Raw genomic sequence first — 23,212 nt, forward strand, 5'->3', positions numbered from 1 at the left:
GTAGACCAGGCTAGCCTTGAACTCAGAAATCTGCTTGCCTCTGCCTCCCAAGTGCTGGGATTAAAGGTATGTACCAACACTTCCCAGCTCCCCTTCTGCTGCTTATCTCTGCTTCCTCTGTTTTGTTTACAGCCTTCAGCCCTGGTACCAGCAAGTATGAATATGTATATATTTAACTATGTTTCAAGACTATCACATAATATATCTAATATATTTGGAATTTGCTTTCTTTATCCAATAAAATTTCCTGGATATTCATATAAATTGCTATGCATTTGTATCTTCCTTTTAGTTATTTCCTAGTATTTCATGGTTTGAATATACATAGAATAAATACCATTGACTCTCTAAGAGAGCTCTGAGTTGTTGCCAGTCTCTGGTTTTTATGAATGAAGACACTGAAAACATCTTTTCTACAGATTTTTGTGTGAACATAAATTTTCATTTTTTTGGAACAGATGCCCGTGTATAATTATAGGCCATATGGTACTCCACACTTTATTTTAATAAAAGTCTGCCATGCCATTATTACAAATGACTTTTTTATTTTATTCCTACCAACAATGGGCGGATGACCCAGTTTCTCCACATCCATATCAGCATTTCATAGTTATGAGTTTTTACATTAGTCATTCATGTAGTGATGGCATGTCCTAATTTTAATTTGTTTTCTAAATGACTAATGATGTTGAACATGTTTCCATGTTTATTCTTCCTCATTTTACTTTCCAAGAAGTCTCTCTGAATGTTAGGAAGGATTTTTTTCTACTACTGATCTTTGAGGAATTCCTTATAATTCTAGATTCTTTATCATTCTTCTGTGAAATATATGATTTGTAAACCATTATCTAATTTTTACCAATCTATACATTGTCTCCTTAAACAGATGCATTTAGACAACCTAAGTTTCTCACTGTGTGAAGATTTATTTTCTCATGTGATAATTTCTCACAGATAATTTCCTTGTGACAGTTTTCTGTCAGGGTGACAAAATCTGTGGGCAAACAACATACAATGAGCAGTGTTATTTCAGCTTATGTAGCCAGAGATTAAAATGCCTGCCTTGTTGACTTGCCTCTGTGAAGCACTACACCAGGCTAGGGGTGCACAGTGAATGAGACCTGTTCACATAGTATCCAGGAAGTAAAGAGGACGTGCCAGCGTCTTCTTCAAGGACACACTCTAATGACCCAGCTTCCTCCAGAAATCTCTGCTTTTTAAAGGCTCCACTTTTTCAGACTGGAGTCTAAACCTTTCACACAGGCCTTTGGGAAATATTCCAGATTCAAAGTAGAGCAAATTATTTGCCTAGTCTTGGATTCTGAATACTTCATTCTAGCTTTTTGATTTGAGATTTTAATAAGAGAATTATTTGATTTATATTATTCTCTTCCCTCTCTGCATATAGGCCAGAGGTCAATTCTGGCTGCTTCCCTTGAGCACTTCTCCATATTATTTTTTGATAGGCTCTCTGAGTAAACCTGGAGTTCATTGGTTAGGCTGGCAGTGATCTATAGGAATCAACCTCTGTCCACTTCCCCATTGCAGGAATTATGGATGTAACTTGACATAACTGGCTTCCTACATGAATGCTGGGTGTGAAACTCAGGCCCTCCTTGCTGTATTTATCATAAAGCACTTTGCAGACTGAGCCATCTCTGCAGCCCACTATACACTTATCAAAGTGGACCAGGATTCTTGGTCTCAGAGTTGGAACCTGTGCTAATGAATTAATGGAAAAGAGGCTATGAAAGCCATGATCTACACAGTTGAAATCTTTCCATTCCAAATATTTTTGATGGTTCTAAGCATTGTAAAGAGTGATGAAGTAACTGTTCTGTAGGTGTGGCCATGAAAAGGAAAGGAAAGGCATAGAAAGATAGGACCAGTGTTCTCTGGGCATTGTTTGGCTACTGATGGGTTATGTTGGTGAGATGAGGGACATTCAATAGAAATGTCAATATGGGTTTAAGATGTTCTGTATTTTTCTGTTGAGTTCTAGTTTGCTCTTTTGAATAGTTTGGTAAGAAGTATATGCTGGGAATAGAGAATAATTACTTCACCTGGAGAAGGATCTGCATTCAATTGGCCTCATGGTAAAAAAATGAAAAATAAATGTAGAATTATTAACTCCATTTTTACAGATGGGGAAACTAAGCATTCTAACTAACAGTCAGTCAAGTATCTAAGTTTGGGTTAAAGCATGAAACAGTGGCGACTTCTTCCCTCAGCCCCTGCTAAGGAAATAAGTTGGCTGGGCTGACCTTAATATCGGGTAATTACACTGTATGAAGATTAGTGATAGGAAACACATTACTGAGAAATAGAGTATAATAAGGAAGAATACAACCATGTATAATGGGCATTTGGCTCTTAGAATGAGACAAGTCATTTAAAAGGTCAAATGTATAAGCATGTATTTACAAGCTTGATTATTTCTAGAGAGAATTTGGTTAAATGAAATCATATGGATCAGACATAAGTCTGTGATGATTCACCACTAGCAGCAGGATTTTCAGTGAAACACTGCAGTTCAACACAGCAAAGGCACCCCACCCACATTTAAGATAAGGTTTAATTCAGTTTTCTAATAAAAATGCTGTTTTTGATTAGTTTCTGGTCTTAGTATGTAATTTGGACTTCCCTGCCAATTGGAAGCATATTTCACCACTGCAGCCGTAGGTGAGCTGCTGTCCTGACACTGGATCTGAGCTTCGGCTGGATTTCTGAGCATTGCAGAAGGTGCTGGAGTTTTGTAAAGGAAGGAGCAGTGGCAGCTGGGCTGAGGTCATTGATGTGTGTTTTCAGGCCTCATTGATTCCAATTCCTTTCTTTCTAAGAGTCTAAAATTCTTGCTGTTCTTTGATTTAAAACCCTCTCTCCAGAAGCCCTTTGCTTACTCTCAAAGGTAAAGATCCTAACAGGAAGTAGATATTATCTGTACCAGCCCTTTGATGAGAATAATATCTTTAAAACAGCAGAACAGTTAAGGGTCTGATGGTGTGTGTGTGTGTGTGTGTGTGTGTGTGTGTGTATATATAAAATGACATGGGTGAGGCAGTGTCTCTGTGTGTGGTGGTGTGTGTGTGGTGGTGTGTGTGAGACACTGTCTCTGTAATGTTGGGTGTGAGGTAGAAGGAATTATTGTTTCTCTGTATGAGATGGTATGTGTGAGGTGTTTGTGTGAGATAGTGTTTCTCTGTGTGTGTTCCATGGTATGTGAGAGGTGTCTGTGTGAGCCAGTGTCTCTGTGTGTGATGGTATGTGAGAGGTGTCTGTGTGAGCCAGTGTCTCTGTGTGTGATGGTATGTGAGAGGTGTCTGTGTGAGCCAGTGTCTCTGTGTGACTGATGGTATTGTGATGGTGCATTTGGGTGTGTGCATGCTGGCTAGTTTTTTGCCGACTTGAAACAAGCTAGAGCTAGAGTTGTTTTTGGACTTCTTTTCTCAATTGAGAAAAATGCTCCCACAAAATTGGCCTTGGGAGCAGATGATGAAGGCCAGACAAACCATGTACTGACTGACAAGTCAGTAATCAGAGTTCCTCGGTGGCTACTGCTCCAGTTCCTTCTTCCAGGTTCTTATCCCAAATTCCTCTGAGGAATGAGGAAGTAGAAGCCAAAAAACCCCTTTCCTTCCCCACTTTTGGCCATGACAGTTCATCACAACAATAGAACCTTAAGTAAGGCAGTGTGTGTGTGCAATGGCATTTTTCTGGTGATTGATGTGAACAGGTTGTCAGATACCCATGACTGCAGAGACATAAACTGCAGGAAGAAGTTTCCTGAAGTCAGACTCTGGTTAGTACATTTATAAACAAGACCAGCCTTACTACTTTTATGTCCAAACGAAGGAAGCATAAGGTTGATATAAAAAAAAAAACCCTACCATGTCAGAGTACTGTTACTTTAAAACTTTTTATTAGTATACACTGAATGCACACAAAATAATGGGTTTCAATGTAACATTTTCTTTTAAGATTATAACATATGAACTACAGCATACTTTAAACATATTCCCCCATTACCTTCTGTTCACAGAATCTAAGGACAGAACAGAGATGTTGGTCATTACAAACTTCGATAGATGTAAAATTTGCATTACAAGTCTAGGTTATTTTGCTTGTCCAATTAAAAAAAAAGTAACAATAGTTTCCAAGAGGATGGGACCAAACCTCGATTAGTTGCAACAATGCTCTGTTTTCAACTAAAAAGTACGTACCCACCCCCACAAGTTAGTTTTTTAAAAGTAATTTTTAAAAGATTAACTTAGGGCACTGGGGAGATTATTAAGAGCACTGGCTGCTCTTGCAGAGAATTCAGGTTCCCAGCAGCCACATCTGTCATGTCCACAACTGTAACCCCAAATCCAGAGGATCTGACAGCTTCACACACATCTACTTACAGGCAAAACACCAATGAACATAAAATAAAAATTAATCATTTAAAAAGATTTACTTTTATTGTATGTATTTGTATGTTTGCATGTATGCATGCACAGCACATGTATTCCTGGTGCCCATGAAATCCAGAAGGGGTCATCAGATTCCCTGAAACTGGAGTTAAAGGCAATTGTTAGCCACTGAATGTTAGTGCTGGGGACAGAACCTGTCAAGTGCTCTCAACTGCCGAGCTCTCTTTCCACCATCCCTAAATAACTTTTACAAAGTACAGTTTACTACAATGAAAGACAGGCCTTAGGTCAATGAAGTTTGATAAATTTATATTTATAAACCATGTATATGCACACAGTTAACATTTTCATCTCCTCAGAAACTTCCTACCTCTTTCCCTCCTTAGGCCCAGTGGCTTGCTGCTGTGACAACATTGCTCCATAACTCTGGTTTTTAATCCTTCTAACCTCTGTCCTTTATTTTTTCCCTATGGCCATTTCTTATTATTATTTTAGTTTTTCTATTTTAGTTTTTTTATATTTATCTTTCCCCTTTATTTGAACTTGAATTTATTTGAGTTTCATCCAAAGGAATGTAACTGTTATAGCCTTTAAGAAGTACTAGATATAGTTGCATTATGATGTTCTTGGGACATTTATGCTGTACAAAGTTTGTTACCTTTGTGGTCATTTTTCCCCTAGAAATTAATGTGACCAAAGATACAGATTAAATTTTGACTAATTACATACAGTGCAATGGAGACCGCAAGGAGTGTAGAGAGATCACAAGGCAGAAAATCCTTATTCTTTTCTTGTTAAACTCGACCCCTAGGACGAGGGCTTTCAGTAGAGTTGGAGGCACGTTTATGCGCCTCTGCCTGTTGCCTTTCTCATAGTCTCTGTCTTTCCAGTTGCTGCATGAGTTTTTATCCATGCTATTGGCATATTGATCACACATGTCAATTATGAAGCATTTCCTCCTGACACATTCCTCTGAAAATGTATTTCTTCAATTATCTGTCATCAAAATGATGAATGGCATGGTCATGGTTTTTTGCCCTTCTTTTTAAAGCAGCCATTTGAGTGTTTCCCCAGTGCTAGTGTGGACGGGTAAGTGAGCACAGTCTTGCCTTTACTACAGTAGCTCATGGTAAACCCCAATGGCTTTATATCTTCTATAATATTCTGCAGAGTCCATGCATGGCTCCAGGGATTTGGGGCTGACTCATGTTGGTGAGGAAATAAAGAGAAGGGAGATGAGACATGGACAGAAGCTGGGATCCAGTGCTCTGGCTTCTCTGATGAAGAAGCCACAGTGCTCTGAAAGCTCAGCCTGTTTGTTTATATAGAGTTGAACAAGGAGATACTGCTCTGGCATACAGTTCAATCAAGGAGGCAGGCTATTTCATACAGATAAACAAGGAGGCAGGCTTATGGTGTGTAGCTGGATCAAGGAGATAATTGTAGCTAATCTTAATAGGCATGGTTTTTAGTAGAGGAGTACTTGTCAGGCAGTAAATAAGGATGGAGGGTAAAGAAAACTAAGCTTCAGTGGATGTTTTCTGCCCACACTGCTGACATCCACACTTGGAGCAGAGGAAGGCTTTGCCATGCCTCTGAGTCTTACCCTGGGGAAAAGCTTTGCCATTCTTCCATGGGTCTGAGGCTCTTGGGATTTTTGACATGGGCTCATTTCACCAACACACAGTCACTTAGGATTCCACTCTGAGCTGTCTCCTTTCCCTATAATGTTCTTTGGAAGGTTACTTACATTTATGAAATGAATATGATATTCATGAGAAGTAAGATCAACAGGTGTCCTTGTTGAATCTGGGTGCTAGGAAAAAGCCTATTTAAAACAGAATGATTTATTCTTATTTATATGTTTATTCTTATTTATGGGTTTCTGTGAATGCCATGTGTGTGTCTGTGTGAGTGAATGCCATGTGTGTGTCTGTGTCCCCACATGAGTGTCTTGTGTGAATGAATGTCATATATGTGCAGATTCCCATGTGACAGTGTCAATGTCACATGTGTGTAAGCGTCTTCATGTGAGAGTCTTCGTGAATGAATGCCATACATGTGCAAGTGCCCCCGAGGCCAGACACAGGTGTTAGGTCCCATAAAACTGGAGTTGCAGTCACTTCTGAGCTGTCTGATATGAGTGCTGGGAACTGAATCTTGGTTTTGTGTAGACAGCAAGTGCTGTCAATTGCTGAGCCACCTCTCTAATATAATATATACAGAACATATATACACATATACATATGTGTATATACACATATATATATATACATATGTATATATATATATATATATAAATTTGAACTTTAAAATATATTTAAAAATTCTTGTGATACAAAGCTTACAAATGTTGGTGGTAAGCTTATGCATGGGAACTCAGGGAGCCAGGGAGACCATGTCTTATCATTAAACTTTTATGTCTATCAAAATTGTTTCCCACAGAAAAACTTATGAGTCTACAGCACTGATAATATGAGGGGAATTTTGTCTTTACAAAAAATAATACAAAGTTATATGTTCAAAATTTGACAAGAAAGCTGTATTATCTTTGTATTACTAAGACCAAAATACCACACAGAAGTAGGGACCATTCATTTCAGTTCATGGTTTCAGAGAGATTTCCTTTCATCTGATGACTGTGATGTTGTAGTGGAGTGAGCTCCTCTGTGGCAGTGGGGGCATGAAGAGGTGGACCACTGACATGGCTGTATCTAGACCTAGGACTGAGTACCGCTATGAAAGCTCTGAGCTTAGCGAGCTACACCTGCCAGTAGAAAGAAGTTCTGAAGACTCCAAGGCCTTCAACATAGGGCCCAAAAAGGGGGTAGAGCTCAAATGCTGGGGACATAAGCATGGGCAAATACTTCATACATATACCATAACAGAAGAGAATAATGTAAGTAGACTCTTACATCCTGATGGAGGAGATCATTCCATGTCATCTAGAGAATATGACAAGTAACACCTATTACGATGATTAGCGTTGATTGACAGCTTTCTGAAACTTCCCTATAGCTTCATTCTGCTCCACTCTTCTGATGAGTGATTTTGCAATGCTCTTTCCTTTTAAATTTAACATGTATTTAGTGTGTGTGTATGTGTGTTTGTGTGTGTGTATGTTTGTGTGTGTGTGTGTGTGTGTGTGTGTATGTGAGCGTTCCATGACATGGCATATGTGTGGAGGTCAAAGGACAACTTGCAATAATGAGGCTTCATTTCCCACCATATAGGTCTTGGGGATTGAACTCAGGTCATTCAGCTTGTGGCAAGCCAGCTGAGCCAGCTCATCAGCCCTGCAATATCATTTATTTTTATTGTTGAAAGAATAAGGAACAGTTTGGTCTTTTACCTTTGAAATGTTTCTTTAAATCCTTGTTAGAATTTAAAGCACTCATTTTATGAAACATCCCACCACTTTCAGGTTGCCTAAGTATTTATTTGATGTCGCTCTGTTTTCTCCTTTCACATTTAGATTTGTATGGATCCAAATCAACATTTAAACAACAGATAGAGCTTTGTGTTCAGCATCATAAAGTCCTATTGTATTATTCTCCAAGAAGAAGTTCAGAACCCAAAGAATTCCCCTTCACAGCTCACAACTGTTAGTTACTCTGGAAAGCTTAAGGACTAATCCACACTGCTTAGTCCCCAGTTTGCCCAGTTTAAATAGGCCACATGGAACGCTTTACGGGTGTGCCAACATGGGCTTTGCTTACTATTTGCATGGCAAACCATTTGGTTCCTTTTCACCCACTCTTCACCCCCCTCTTGTAATATCCGCGATGGAAGCCCCTGCACTAACTACCCTATTCTTCACCACAAGAATGAGGCCAAAGTGTAGAAGATGACTCTGTGATGTCTAAAGTGGAATTGAAGTGGAAGTGGAATTCTTCTTGAGACTATTTTGTTACCTTCCTCGTGTGCCTGTTGATCACATAACTGACCAGGGCTAGCTCGTTACTGTCAGATCTGACTTGATACATTGTTCTGTATCAATACTCCAAATGCTTTTCTCTGTGTTCAGCTTTTACTATCTTAAATTCTTTAGTCATCATTAAGTTTGACTATAAGACTCACATCCCTAAACAGCCATTTGCTCACCACTCATGTACTTATGTTATAGTTTTGAGGATGTATTTGATGTCTGGTGCTGTTCTGGGCCTGGGGATTGGAGTGATACGCTAAAGTCATAGTTGCTTAGATGTTGTAGGAAAAAGTCAACTTAATCAAATATGCCCAAACTGAAGTAAACCAAGGAAAAGACTATGGAAGGAAGGCAGGACTCAACAGAGGCAGAGATGGCTTTCATTCTAAACACAGCCCTATGTCACCCTATATATAGCCCTATGGTTACGTCAGTCTTTTATAATTAAACTACCATGGTTAACCATGGAGAAATCTGTTCCCCTCATCTGTTTTATTCCCATTTCTAAAGGTCTTGGCTCTTCAGGTTTTGTGCCTACATATTCCAACAGCAGTTGGTTGAAACTATAAGATTTAGAAATATTTTCTATGGGTCATGAGAGACAGGTCAAAGGCTACTATGTAGCTACTGTTTGCCCTATTTCTTGCCCTTTTGTGTTGGATGAAGAGGTTAGCTTGGCCTTTTAATCTCAGAGAAGTTGTGCTATCAGTTTCCAAACTGTGAAATCAAATTACTAAATTGTGACTTGCCAATTATTAATAGCAGCTGTTGAAGAGAGATGCTTTCAGTTTCCTGAAATTATTCCTGTGGCCCTCCCTTGCACAAGCAGCGCTGTCTTCTCTGAGTGCAGCCCCTGTGTGACCTGGATTAGAATTCTCCACTGCTTTTGAGACCTACAGTATTCCCCGAGCTTCACCTTAGAGTAGTCAGTAGTGGTTGCCTAGAACACACTCTTCCTAAGACAAATACATATAACCACATACAGGCTACAAACATATAGACATACAGATACACACATATACATACAGTGTACATGCGGGTGCACACACACATGTGCACACTCTCACATACAAAATTTAATTTAAATATTTTGATTTTTATATGTTTAAGGGAGACGACTGAAAAATACTACTTCAAATACACCACTGTAATTCAATATTCTTTTTTAAGAAATATCATGTATATATGAAGTTTCATCAAACATCCATGTTCCTTTTAAACATAATCCTCTCTTTCCCTGGTTAAAGAATCACAGAGCCCAAGGAATTCCTCTGAGAATGTCACAGCTTCTGCTGTCTTGTCTTACACACACCAGTGATAGAAACACATGAAGTGATAGGCCCCATTTATTTCTCAGTTGGACATGTGCTAATAGATGTTGTCCAAGCTGTAGCTGAGGAATCTTGACATTGGCTTCTCATTCTCTGAGAGTCTAGCCATTTTTTCCCACACAGCTATTTTTATTCTTCTGATTGCATTGACATCAGGAAAACATGGAAGACACTTTGACTCTGTCTTGTCATGTTCTGCTGCACATGGAGAGGACTTTAAAAGCTCAACTTTATCTCCTTTCTTGTTTTTTTCCTCTCTTGTACCCCTCCATCACCTTCCAATACACTGTGCGGTTCACTTGTGTTTCTGCTTCCTCACTCTCTGGCTGCCTTCAGCCCATCAACCACTTATTTATTATTCCACACTCTTCCTTTTTATTTATTCCACAAACATTTTTCTCCCTGCTCCATCTGTATGACACTGGTCACTAAATAAAAAATAGAATGTTCTCCCTCATATTTATCCCAGAGGAATCCTAACTGGCCTCCAGCTCATTCCTACCACTGATTTGCCTTGCACACCAATGGCTAATTGCTCTGACTATGTATCCTTGCAATTGCAACCCCCCTTAACTTCCTACTTAAATTGTTATCTCTTCCTTGATATCTCAAAGCAATGGTTAGTAAGCTTTTTGCTTCTTTTATCTTTTCACAGTATAGTTAGTATAAAATTGATGTTATCGACATTCTGGCATATTAAGGACATAGAAAATGATACAATTACTAGTTCTGTAGGTAACAAGGTATAGCAGGTTAAGACATAGTTACAATGCTTTCAAGTTGTTTACAGTATTTCATTAGATCTCAGAAATTTCATGTCATTAGTGTTGACATGGTAGGACTTTAAAGCCTCAGATTTTTCTGTATCTGAGCTCATGGTGGCTGTGTGCTTGCTCACTTGTCTCACCATTTAGACCAGTGTAGTTAACAGTAATTCCCAAAGAAAAGGATATTTTGCATATCATTTGAGTATAGTCAATGCTTTAAATAAAATGGAAGGATATCATTTATAACACTAGGAATTCTTTAAAACTGAGTAACTTAATCCATTCTTTGAGAGCCTAGGGAAATGGCTCAGTGGTTGAACTGCTTACTGTGCAAACATGAGGATCAGGGAGTGCATTCCCAGCACCCAATAGAAAGTTAGGTGGCTCCTATAAATCCAGAAATGTTAAGTCATGGAACCCCTAAGGCAAGCTGGTTAGCTAGAGTAGCTACATTGAGAACCTTTGGGGTCAGCCATACTTTAATGCTATCTCTATGCTCAGGATAGAAAGCAGTCAAGGAAAATGTCTGATGTCAACCTCTGTCCTCTGTGTGTGGCACACAGACATGTGTGTGAACATGCATGCAAACATACATGCCAGTATAACCCCTATATATATAAGCAAACATACATGTCCCTAAAAGTTCCTGTTTTTTTTCTCAAGAGAAGAAATGCCATCATCATGCTATGAAAAGGCTATGAGAGACACTGAGGATAAACATTTGTGATAATTGGCGAAATAAAGCGTTGCTGGAAGACCCTAAGGTCAGCTGCCTTTGACCTTCATGTCGCACGAGGAAGTGATTAACGATGAACGCTTTCCACCTATTCTTCCAGTTTCTGTGATAAACAGGAACGTGCCTATATAAAAACTAAGCAGACACACTAGAATTTACACTTTATTTTGGAACTGATGACATACACTTGTTTGTATGTTATTTCACAGAATAATCAACATTGGCTTTTCCATCCTTTTACACAAATAAGGACCTCTGACATGGCATCATGTTTTGAGATGAGTTATATGAACCTTGTTGCATTCTTTGTATTTTTTCCCATGGTGAATTCTGTGGTGAGTCACGTGTTCTTGAAAACCTAGGAGGGAAGTGGGCTCAGGTTCTAACAAGATTCTTTAATGAACTTCGACGTCCTCCAATGAGGAAATACGGTTTAGTTCCTCCAAAATTCCCCCTTTGCACTGATTATTCAGGTGTGCAAGATCAATTAGAAATGCTTTATCAAATGGTCCAAGAATGAACTTCCTGGTTTCTTATGTGACTCAAATACTGGCCTCAAGTGACATCTTTAGCTCAACATTCTTTCCATGGAGGCTGTCAATGTGCTCTTTCTTGTTTTAAAGGATGGAGAAGTGAGTCACTTCTCCTTCTTCTTTTTTTTTTTATATTTATGTTCCTGAACAAAGGTTCTTTTTTTTGAACAAAAAGTTCAGATAGGAATATATGATCTAAGGCTAATTAACATCTGAACTGCACCACAACTGGCTTCTAGTACACAGATATTGTATACTGTAAGATATTCAATAGACACTGAAGATTACATGAAAACACATTATCTAAAGTTCAGTGTTCAGAATCAACATGACTATAAATGCCATGTCAAAGTTCAATGCATTAATAGTTTTATCGAATATTTCGTTAAGAGCTCCAAAGGACATATGGCCAGTATTTGCCATCAGAGATCTGTGAAGGTGTTGTACATGATCCTTGGCCTAGAGAGGTCTTGAGAAACAAGTGAATGTCTAAAATAAACAATTAAGAATTGGTGCACTAATTTCTCACGCTTTGTGTCAAATCTGAAGTGCATTCTCTGAATACTGTAGGAACATTGGAGAAGTAAGTTTAAATGTACATTTAGGTCCAGCAGATGTAGGTGGGGCAAAGTTGGATGCGTGGCTAATGTCCACATGCCTGGCAGTCCACTTCAGTAGGCTTTATTTCATAATCAATCTGTACAAGATAGCCAGTTAAATTAAAACAAAACAACCAACTTCCTGAACAACAATGATAGTAAACAACTTTGTCCATGTGGTAAGATGTAGCCCATCACACTTTCAGAGGCTAACTCCAGGGATGTCTGCATGAGGAAGGGCAGAGAGAGGCTGTATACGAGATTCATGCATCTGTGCGTGACTCCTGCATAGGATAATGATTAATATTAAAAAGAAGAGATGATGCCATATTGCCATGATCTGTGTGAGAACCAAAAGAAAGGTTGGGGTGGGCAAAAATAAACACAAAGAGTGAACAACATAATCTCCTTGAGAATCACTTCTCTCTGTTGTGATTATGCCATGTCAAAAGGAAGAGAGGCAGCAAAAGCTGACCCTGAGCCAAGGGGACATTGAACCAAGGAAGAGTTCTTGGAATGGGCAGGGCCTAATTAGCTGGATCAGGAGCTTGACAGAGGCCTTCCTGGCAGTGTTATTGAAACACAGATGTAAGTGAGTGATACAGAGATATGGAATCACAATAGCTCCAGGTTATTCAATATGGAAGGCTTTTGTTTAGCTATGATTAGTGACTAGATGTAGATGTGTGTGTCCTGCAAACTGTAGGCATTTTGTAACAGTGCCACTAACACCTCCTGAGTGTGGGAAGTAGTTTTACTCATTATAGTATGTGTCATGTTAGACGATGATGACCATGATGACGAAGATGATGATGATGATGATGATGATGATGATGGTGATGATGGGGATAGCAAAGACATCCTAACCCTAATTCCACAGTTGTGCTGTTCTAAACTACTTGCCACTTAGGGTCCTTGTTTGCCAAGTCGACCTGTACTTTCTGTTCCTCTCTCACCTCCAGGAACTGCGTATGGTATTTGGAGACCAGTTGCCTTAGTGTGTAGGGACACAGAGTAAGGTATTAGAGGTCGACTTTTATTGACAGTTCTCAGCATTTACTGATACTGGTGCTTCTTTTTAAATTGCAGGAGGAAGTTACATACATCTATTCAGAATTCTGAGTTCCTGGATACCAGTTTTTCCAGTTGATACTGCAGCTCAGACTCTAGTATATGAAATAGTGAACTCTCAGTGAAGTTTCTGCTTGTTCTTTTCACAGTGGCATAATGTCTGATTGATGATGATAATATTTAGATGGGATATTTTAAAACATATTTACATGTGATATTCTTTAATGCTGCTTTTTTTTTTGGAAGTGTATGTTGGTTTGTAGGGTTTGTATGGTGTATGCACTAGTGTGTGTGGGTACACAAACTGTTTTATTCCTTGAGATAGGGTCTCTCATTGGAAGTAGGCTGGCAGCCAACCATCCCCAGAGATTGCCCTGTCCCTGCCCTGAGCAGCACTGTCACATCCAGATTTTTATGTAAGTACTAGAGACTTGAACTCACATCCTCATGCTTGTACAATAAGCACTCTGACACATGGAGCTACGTGTCTAGCCCCTTTATTTTTCTTTTTTAAAAAAATATTTATTTATTTATTTTATGTATCTGAGTACACACTGTAGCTCTACATATAGTTGTGAGCCTCCATCTTGTTGTTGGCTATTTTTAAGCTTGCTCTGGTCGACCCTGCTCGCTCAGTCCCCTGCTCGCTCTGGCCCAAAGGTTTATTTATTATTATAAATAAGTACACTGTAGCTATCTTCAGATGCACAACAAGAGGGCGTTAGATCTCATTGGGGTGGTTGTGAGTCACCATGTGGTTGCTAGGATTTGAACTCATGACCTTACACACTGAGCCATCTCATTACCCTCCTTTATTTTTCTTAATGTTACCTCTTTCTTTCCATAGATGATCAGTTGCTAATCATAATACAGATTTCATTAGTCTTTTTGATTTAATAAGATGGAATTTATTAAGGAGGATATGCATGAAGGGTCACTTGGTACAATTAGAGATTTAAGATCCTGCTCATATATTAACTGTGGTTCTATCATGACTTCAAATCTAGAATATTCAAAACAGACATACAGTTTTTCTCTTCATTTAGTTGTCATCAGAGCTACTTAGCATGACCATGCCTGGATACCAAACTCTTACATGTATGATTTCTTTTAATCTCACAATAGGTGCAAGGTCATTGCTCTAATTCCTACTCACAAACGATAAAGTTGAGGCACAAGGGGTTAAATGAATTTCCTACTGCCATGTTGCTGCTCTCTCTCTCTCCCTCTCTCTCTCTCTCTCTCTCTCTCTCTCTCTCTCTCTTTCTCTCTCTCTCTCTCTCTCACTATGTATGTGTTTGTGTGCATGCACACATGTGTGTGTATATGTTTGTGCTTTTTTTGAGACGGTGTTTCTCTGTGTAACAGCTATGGCTGTCTTGGAACTCACTTGGTAGACTAGGGTGGCCTTGAACTCATAGAGCTCCATCTGCCTCTGCTTCTCAAGCGCTGGGACTAAAGGCATGCACCACCACCTCCCGACCATGCTGCCATTCGTAAGTGGCTGACTGGAATTATTAATGTTCAGCACCCTGGCTGGCATGTTCCATCTGTTTGTCTGTTCATCTGAACTTCCCTCTCTCTGATTCCACTGGGATTTTTCTTTTATCTAATAATTGTGATTGTCAACATTTTAAATCTTGACCTGGTAACCTGTGGATTTTTGTATGGATTCTTAAGGGGCTTCATTTTATTGTGTATATTAAAGTAGATGTTAAATTATTTTGAAATTACATCTTATTACTAATATTCACACCTAAAGAAGGATATAGAATAAAAACTGAAAGACCCCATCATTACTTTCTTCATGTCTCACTCATCTTATAGATGTATATCTGTGTACACATACACACATGCTGGTTTTAAAAGTATAACTTGGGAAGCAGAGGCAGGTGGATTTTTGAGTTCGAGGCCAGCCTGGTCTACAGAGTGAGTTCCAGGACAGTTAGGGCTATACAGAGAAACCCTGTCTCGAAAAAAAACCAAAAAAACAAAAAACAAAAAATGGCAGCATGGTCGGGAGGTGGTGGTGCATGCCTTTAGTCCCAGCGCTTGAGAAGAGAGGCAGGTGGAGTTCTATGAGCTAGATATATATAAACAAATATAACACTTCTATTACTCTGAAGTTTAGCACTTTAATCCAACACTAGACTATCCATGGGAATATCCAGATATTTCCATGTCAGTATGATATATGCCTGACAATTATTTGTAAAACACATTTTGGGCTTTGTCTTACTTCCATAACAGGCATTTATTTTCTCTGTTTTAATCTTAAGGAAGCACTTCTTTCTCCCAATATCTGAATTATCACAGGTTTCTTCTTTTGGATACTGTATGTTATGGTATGATATAATAAAACCATTATTTTTATTAAGTATCAATAAAGCATATGAGTCAGTCATAGGGTGTCATTTTACTGAATAACTCATCTTCACAGCTAAACGTCAAACTCTGGCTTATTTTATGCATCTTGTACTCATTCTAAATTAACATAGAAGGTTTCTTATTCTCCTGATTGCTGGACAAAAGCCCTGGACTGTCTGTACGAGTAAGTCAGGACTGAAGCCTGAGATTTTCCATTTTAGCGGTTCCATGCAAAGCCGATATTCTTGGACCACAGAGCACATTTTGAGGTCCATGCCTACTTGACTCTCTGTGGCATCTCATATGACCTATGATGTTTAGATTCTGTCTTGGCCCTCACTCTTTTTTCACTGCTCAAAGAACAGCAGGTTGGGTGATGGTTGAAATACTTTGGTGAACAGCCCCAGGCCTGAAGTGTGCATGCCCTTCTAGAATGCTGCCAACTTGGTCTCTAAAAGTCAGAGCCAATGACGGCCACAGTCCTGGCAGGAGCGTCAACCTCAAATTAAGGCAGAGTTTCCACAGGTGCAAAGGGCGGGGTGAATGACTGTTTCCCGTTAGGCTCAGCAGTATCACATGCTCTAAAGATAACAATCCGCAGCAGGTGCGTCATCTTGGAGTATGCAGGATGGCATTATAATGCGGCTGCGAGCAGAAAATAACTATTTAAGTTCTTCTCTTTCTGATGGGAGTAGAGCTGAGCAAAAGTCTAAGTATGATATAAACAGATACATTCAGTCAAACACTTAAATTGGACCTATGTAGGAAAGTCTAGAATTGCCGAGACAGAAGTTCTGAAAATTAGTAAATAGTTTCTCCACAAATGAAAGTTGCCTTATCTTTAATCACTGGATTAAAGTATCTTGTTCAGAAGAATCACATCATTCATGGACAATTATCCCAAATACAAATGTAATGTATTCACATAAAACTTATACAATAGAATATTTATACATGAGAATAAAATATAGGAGATACCATAATTTTTAAAAATGTAACTTACTGGATAAATTGATGCATGATCAATGCCCTTTGAATTTGGAAAATGCACAAAGCTGATCAGTATATTTTATCTCTGTTGCTTCTTTGCTGAAAATATATGGAGACTTTTTTTTTTTTTTACCATTTCTGGAAATGACTATCTTAACTATTCATTTTTTAATAAGCATGTACATATTTATAAAAATATGTACAGTTTTGAAACTGTGCTCATTTAATTTAATTTAATTCACACTGTTGTGAATTGTTCAACTTTCTCTTTCACCCCTATGACTTATTTGTTTTCAACACTATAACATTACACTTCATTCCTGTAACTCTTTATTCCTTGTGATGGATATTTAGGTTCTGACTTTGTCTTTTTCTTTCTTTTCTTTTTATGGTCCTGAGGATGCCAGGCCTCACAGCATGCCAAACAAGCATTCTGTTCTTGATCAGAACTCCCTGCACTGGCTTTTGTTGTGCCAATGCTTAAATTCTATAGCAAATTCTCTTGTTGCATATTCTTGAACATATAATATACACAACAAGCTGGTGCTGGATTGGTCTCTGAGAGACCATATCAAATTGTGTTGCTACCACAATTGCATAAATGTTGTTTGATATCTTCTTCAACACCTAACAATAGGAAGTTGTCCAGTTGTATAGCATATGTCTATCTTTGATTGTAGTTTTATATATAATACTTAGCTATGGGTAGGCATTGGCTGTGCTGCTTATTTTTATGATTTTTCTTGACTTCCTACTCTATGAATTACACACTTATAGTCTTTGCCAATTTTCCTGTTTTACTTTTTGTTGCTTGTTGACTTCACAATACAATCTGAATACCAATCATATTTTGGTTATATACTTTGCCAATATTTTTCAAAGGGTTTTGCCCTCTGTTTTAATTTAATTTTATTTTATAGCACATATTTTGAAACTGAAGCTTAAGGTATGTTGTAATAAATATTCAAAATATTATCAGATTTTCTCCATTAGTGTTGTTTATCATTTTTTCTAGACTTTTGTTGTTTGGTTGTTGTTCTGGCTCAGTATCCTTGGAAAATTTTAAAATTCATCCTTTTATATTAGAGCTCCTTGTGAAATTATTGTATTTTATGAAGGCAGTATGTATGTATCATTTGGTTTAACATAAACTTTTAATGGTACCAGTATCACTCACTGAATCATTCATCCTTAGCACAAATTTGTTTGTTTGGGTTTGAATTTTGTCAATTGTGTTTAGATTATACTGACTGTGTGACATTGAAGGTCTGTGTAATTCTTGATTTGACCACACTCACAAGCTTGTGTTTTTATTATCTGACATATTTCTATAAGCATAAGAAATAATTCCATATTGTCATGGGCTTTGGTAGTGATGGAGGTGGGAAAAAATTAAGGAATGGAGAAAATATTTTTTATTGTTCCCACTTTAAGAGTGGTGGAACGTTTGATGGTGATGGTGAGATTAACATGCAGCCTTCTGTAGCCCTGCTTATATAAGCACAAGGCCTCAGAGAGAATTATTGGTGAGGAAGGACATAACCAGATTTTTGCTTTGTGCTTCCATTCGTAATCCCGGAGTAGATTCCTGACATTCCGAAAAATCTTCTTAAGTACCCAAAGCATTTATATGTGTGATGAATTCACTGAAGAATATTAAATGTTCCTGAAGTTGGAATGTTCTCTTCTTGTTCTTTTTAAAATGAACTCTGATTGGCTAATTGAGGTTTATGTCTCTCTTGCTTTTTAGGTGGTTTTTTGGAGCAATCAAAAGAGCAGATGCAGAAAAGCAACTTCTGTATTCAGAAAACCAGACGGGCGCCTTTCTAATCAGAGAGAGTGAGAGCCAGAAGGGCGACTTCTCCCTCTCAGGTGCGGGCATTGTCCTGTGTGATTGGCTTATGAATCTGAAAGCTTGCAGTCAAGCACTTGCTATGGGTACCTGAGTATGTTAATGTCAAATTTTCCTGATTTCTTTTAGTCACAAATTTAATTTCACCAAAATTAAAACTACTCAGGAATAACATCAAAATTAGATAATCCCTCCCATCCTCACAGCTAGACGTTTCTAGAAACAGTTCTCAATATACGAACTACAGATATAAAATGAAAAGCCAAGGGATCATGGGATTGTGTTTCACATTAACTAAGTATCCTTTTGGAGAAATAATTACAAAGAAGCAAAAATTGTGCTCTTATAAAAACTGATTTGCAAAAATGCTATGTTCTTTCTCATTCCTCTTTCCCCTCTTTTCTTCTTCTGCATCTTCACTTGTCTGTATCTGATAACTAGAAAAAAATAGAAATGTTGAGTAAAATGTTTTTATTAAACCTACTGGATGCATGTATCATGTTGTCAAATACAGTTTAAGATAAAATGTGTAACTCTACTGCCCTAAGGAAATAGTGTAGGAGATTTGAGAAACACCTTCAGAGCTTTAGAGATGTGTGCCTGCTTTCACAAATCTGTGTTCTAATCCAGTTGCAACAATGCAGAATATCCTTGTTTAGAGTTACCACACTAACCTACCTTTAAGCATGGGACTTTCGTTGTCTTGTCCTGTTTAGATCTCTATATGTCTGGAACATCTTCTTTCCCCCGATTATCATCGTTTTAAGCATGTATTATATTTTTCTAAGTAGATTAAACTTTTTTTTTTTGGAGTGGGAAGTGAATTCCTTAATTTCTGTTTGCCTGTTTTATGTTATTCATAATCTTGTGTAATTCCTAATGTCCTCTTGTTTCACTAGAAGTTGTGATTTCCTTCACAAGGCCACACTGATTCCACCTTTTAGGAATTTGGACAGGAACCCTGGACAGACTGTGCATAATTGACACCCCTTATCCTTCCACACACCTGTGGTGCCAAAGATGAGAGGATTCACGGTTAGTGAGGCAGATGCAGTTTTGTGTTGGCTCTGTACTTCAGCTCCAGATGATTCTGGCACTGAATTATTATGGCATTCTAAAATCAGATCAACTCAACCTCATTGTTGTTCGGCTCCATGGATAAGAGGATGAAAATGATGTTCTGATTTTCATTCTTGCAGTGTGCCTAAGTGTAATCATCCCTGATTTTTGAGATGTTGCTGACACAGTAGTTAATAATATTATTTAATGTTGGCATTGGTCACTCATAATAGATACTCTGAAAGATAAATCATTTTACCTTTTACTTGTGTAAATCTAAGTGATAGAAGTCAATATTTTATTTATTGGCTTTTCTTCTGGTTATGAAATAAATCTGTAGAAACAGTAAGTTTTAAAGAACAAAGTCTACAATGCTACTAGTTGGAGATTTTCTTTTAATTTGAAAAAAGTGTTCTTTTATTAATTTATACATGAATACTATATATGTAGATTATATTTCTCCTCCAACTTCTGAACTACTTTTTTATTAAATCATTTTATTAATTTACATTTCAAATAACATTCCCCTTCCAAGTTACCCTTCCACTAACTCTCCATCCCATCTCCCCTACCCCTCCCCTTTGCCTCTATGAGGGTGCTCCTCCACGCATTCAGTCACTCCCACCTCACCCCTCTAGCATCTCCCTACACTGGGGCATCAAGCCTCCCTTATCTCCCATAGTCAGATAAGGCTAGCCTCTGCTACATATGTATCTGGAGTCCTGGCTCCCTCCTTGTATACTCTTATGTTGGTGGTTTAGTCTCTGGAAGCTCCGAGTGATCCAGTTAGTTGATATTGTTCTTACAGGGTTGTAATCCTCTTCAGCTCCTTCAGTTCTTCCCCTAGCTCTTCCACTGGGGTCCCTGGGCTCAGTCTGATTGTTGGCTGTATCTGCATCTGTATTGGTCAGGTGTTTTTAATGCTGCAAAACTCTTCCTATTAGCTTCTTTCTATAACTGACATATATTTATTTATGTATACATAATTATGCATCCACATTCTATACACAGCAAGTAAAACAGAGATTATGTAATAATTAATGAAATATACACCTATATACACATATATTTATCACAAGCATGTATGTGTATACATAAACATATGGACACATAATTACACATGTGTGATATGAAGCCAGGCTTTATTCCTCTCACCTCTGATTGTGGTGTCCTGTGAATGTCGCTGCTCTTTACAACTTTCTCTATACTACCCTTTTAGAAGCTACATAACTTTCCATTTATATGAGGAGAACTATCATTTTATTTAACTTAATTTGTGTTTTATTCATTGTTATTTTCAATTGTTTTGATAATATAAAGAATGATTTACTGGGAATATCTGTAGATAAATATTTAATATTTCCATGAGACTACTATTTTCGTGGGTGTATAATCAAATCTTTTTAAAATCTAGATACTTACTAAAAAGAACTATAAAAATATTCCTTGTTTAAATTAATCCATATTTGTTTATTTGCCTTGCTTGGTTATCTGTATATACAATTTGGTCATTGGTGTTTATTTAAGATTCATTTATTTATTATATGTAAGTATACTATAACTGTTTTCAGACACCCCAAAAGAGGGTGAAAGATCTCATTAAGGGTGGTTGTGAGCCACCATGTGGTTGCTGGGATTTGAACTCAGGACCTTTGGAAGAGCAGTTGGTGCTCTTACCCGCTGAGCTATCTCACCAGCTTGAGTGTTGTTTGTTTTTCATAGGTGTTTATGAAAAGCTGGATTAAATGCTTCCAATTAGCATAAGATATAGAAAAATATCTCCACAGGGAAAGCAAACTGGAGGGAGTCTCCTGCCTCACAGAGATCTTTGAATAATGCTGCAGCTAGAGTGACGATTCAGAATATTCTCTACAAGGAGCACTGTGGGGCAAAACAGCTTTACAGGCTTAGAAGGGAATTACAAGGATTTGAGCTGCTGTGAGCTGTGAATACCCCAGAGTTTGCTTATGGACTTAGGAAGTGCCCTAGAATTGCTTTTGGAGACCAGCAAATCATTATAGATTCTTTTTCAACGAAGTTAGACAATTTAGAGTCTTACAAATTATTTGATTGCTGTGTATTCACAGGGGATAAAGTAAATGCATCTAATTATGTTTTGCTGAAAGGGAAATTCTCTTATTACTGAGAAGGAAGGCTATGCAATGAAAAAAATGGAAAGATTCAATAGATCCACATAAGACAAACAAACAAACAATCCAATTGCTGACGGTTGATTATCACTAAGGAGCCTCAGATGTACCAATCATAGATTTATTTCTTAGTGCCATTGTCTTTCTAATCAGTCAGAATTGATGGTCTTCAATTTTGCTGACTACTGTACTGTTAAAGGAAGGCAGACAATATCTCCTTTCTGCTGTTGTCTTTCCTGCATAACTTTTCTTTACAAGTATTGCCTTTCTTCCTTGGGCAGTGAAGGCTTGCAGCTGTCAGAGAAGAGCTTCCTGAGCGAGCGTGATTTATTGAGGCTGAGACAGCCCTGGAAAGCAGTCGCCCAAGGTTGGGGTGGGTGCTAATTGGGTTGTTGTGATCTACGCATGGTTGTCGGATCTTGTGAGGTCTGAGGAGATCAGAAACAAGACTTAGGGCCATGACACCTCTCATAAAAGCGAGACACTAATTAGCTATGAATCACAACAGCACTTTTGGATATTACATATTATATGTGGTAGCCAGAGAATCTGTCTTCATTAGATACATGACAGGTAGTTTTAGTGGCTCTATTGTTATTTGTCATTGGTGGTGAATTGGTTTTCTGATGAAAAATATAAAATTCTGACTGCACTTCAACTGGTCTGACTATTTCTCCATATCAATCAATTACTTAAAAGGAAATTATTGTTGCTTTACCATTAATTTTAATTTGTTATTTGGTGTCTTATAAAGCATTTGCAGTCTTGTTTGATGTGCTCATTAAGGGATGTGTGCTTCGGGGGCTAATGCTGAGCTGTAGATGAGCTTTTGGCATCTATGTGTAACAACCTACAGTGTAGTAGGCTGACTATCAGAGTCACTGTTTTTGAAATCCTTTCAAAAGAAGACAGTAATAGATTTGAAGGAAATAAGGGAATCAAATTTGATGTTATTTATTTTCATTTTTTGTTGTAATATTTGTTATTTATTCACTCTTTTGCTTTTTTCCTTGAATGGGCATAGGAACAGAGCCCACAAGGTGTGTGTGTGTGTGTGGGGGGGCAACAGAGCTTAGCAAGGAGCCATCCTGAAATTGAGTCTGGAGGATGATTGTAGTAGAGTTGTTTTATGAGAAAAGAGGGTGCAGAGGTTGACTCACCCCGAGAAGGTCAGGGAAATGAGAGGCTGCCCTGTGCTCTGTGTCAGCTTGCATTACAAGGTACCAGGACTATTCCTGGCAGACATCAGAGCTGTGCTTTTTGAGTAGTAGGACAGGTGGGTAGTACAGGTATGTGTGTGTGGCTGTGCATGTATGTGAGCACTTGTGTGTGTGTGTGTGTGTGTGAGCACTCGTGTGTGTGTGTATGTGTGTGTGTGTGTGTAAGTGTGTGTGTGTGTGAGCACTCGTGTGTGTGT

General features: G+C 38.2%; 1 protein-coding gene across 1 annotated transcript in view; it reads left to right on the forward strand.

The window, feature by feature from the left end:
- Frk (fyn related Src family tyrosine kinase) overlaps window positions 1-23,212 on the forward strand; it is a 132,162-nt gene that overhangs the window by 37,829 nt on the left and 71,121 nt on the right. The window contains exon 2 of the mRNA XM_031347904.1: window positions 18,485-18,606. Coding sequence (XP_031203764.1) covers window positions 18,485-18,606 — 122 coding nt within the window. The remainder of the gene's footprint in view (window positions 1-18,484; window positions 18,607-23,212) is intronic.

This window comes from Mastomys coucha, unplaced genomic scaffold, assembly GCF_008632895.1.
Source record: "Mastomys coucha isolate ucsf_1 unplaced genomic scaffold, UCSF_Mcou_1 pScaffold3, whole genome shotgun sequence".
Lineage (NCBI taxonomy): Eukaryota > Metazoa > Chordata > Mammalia > Rodentia > Muridae > Mastomys > Mastomys coucha.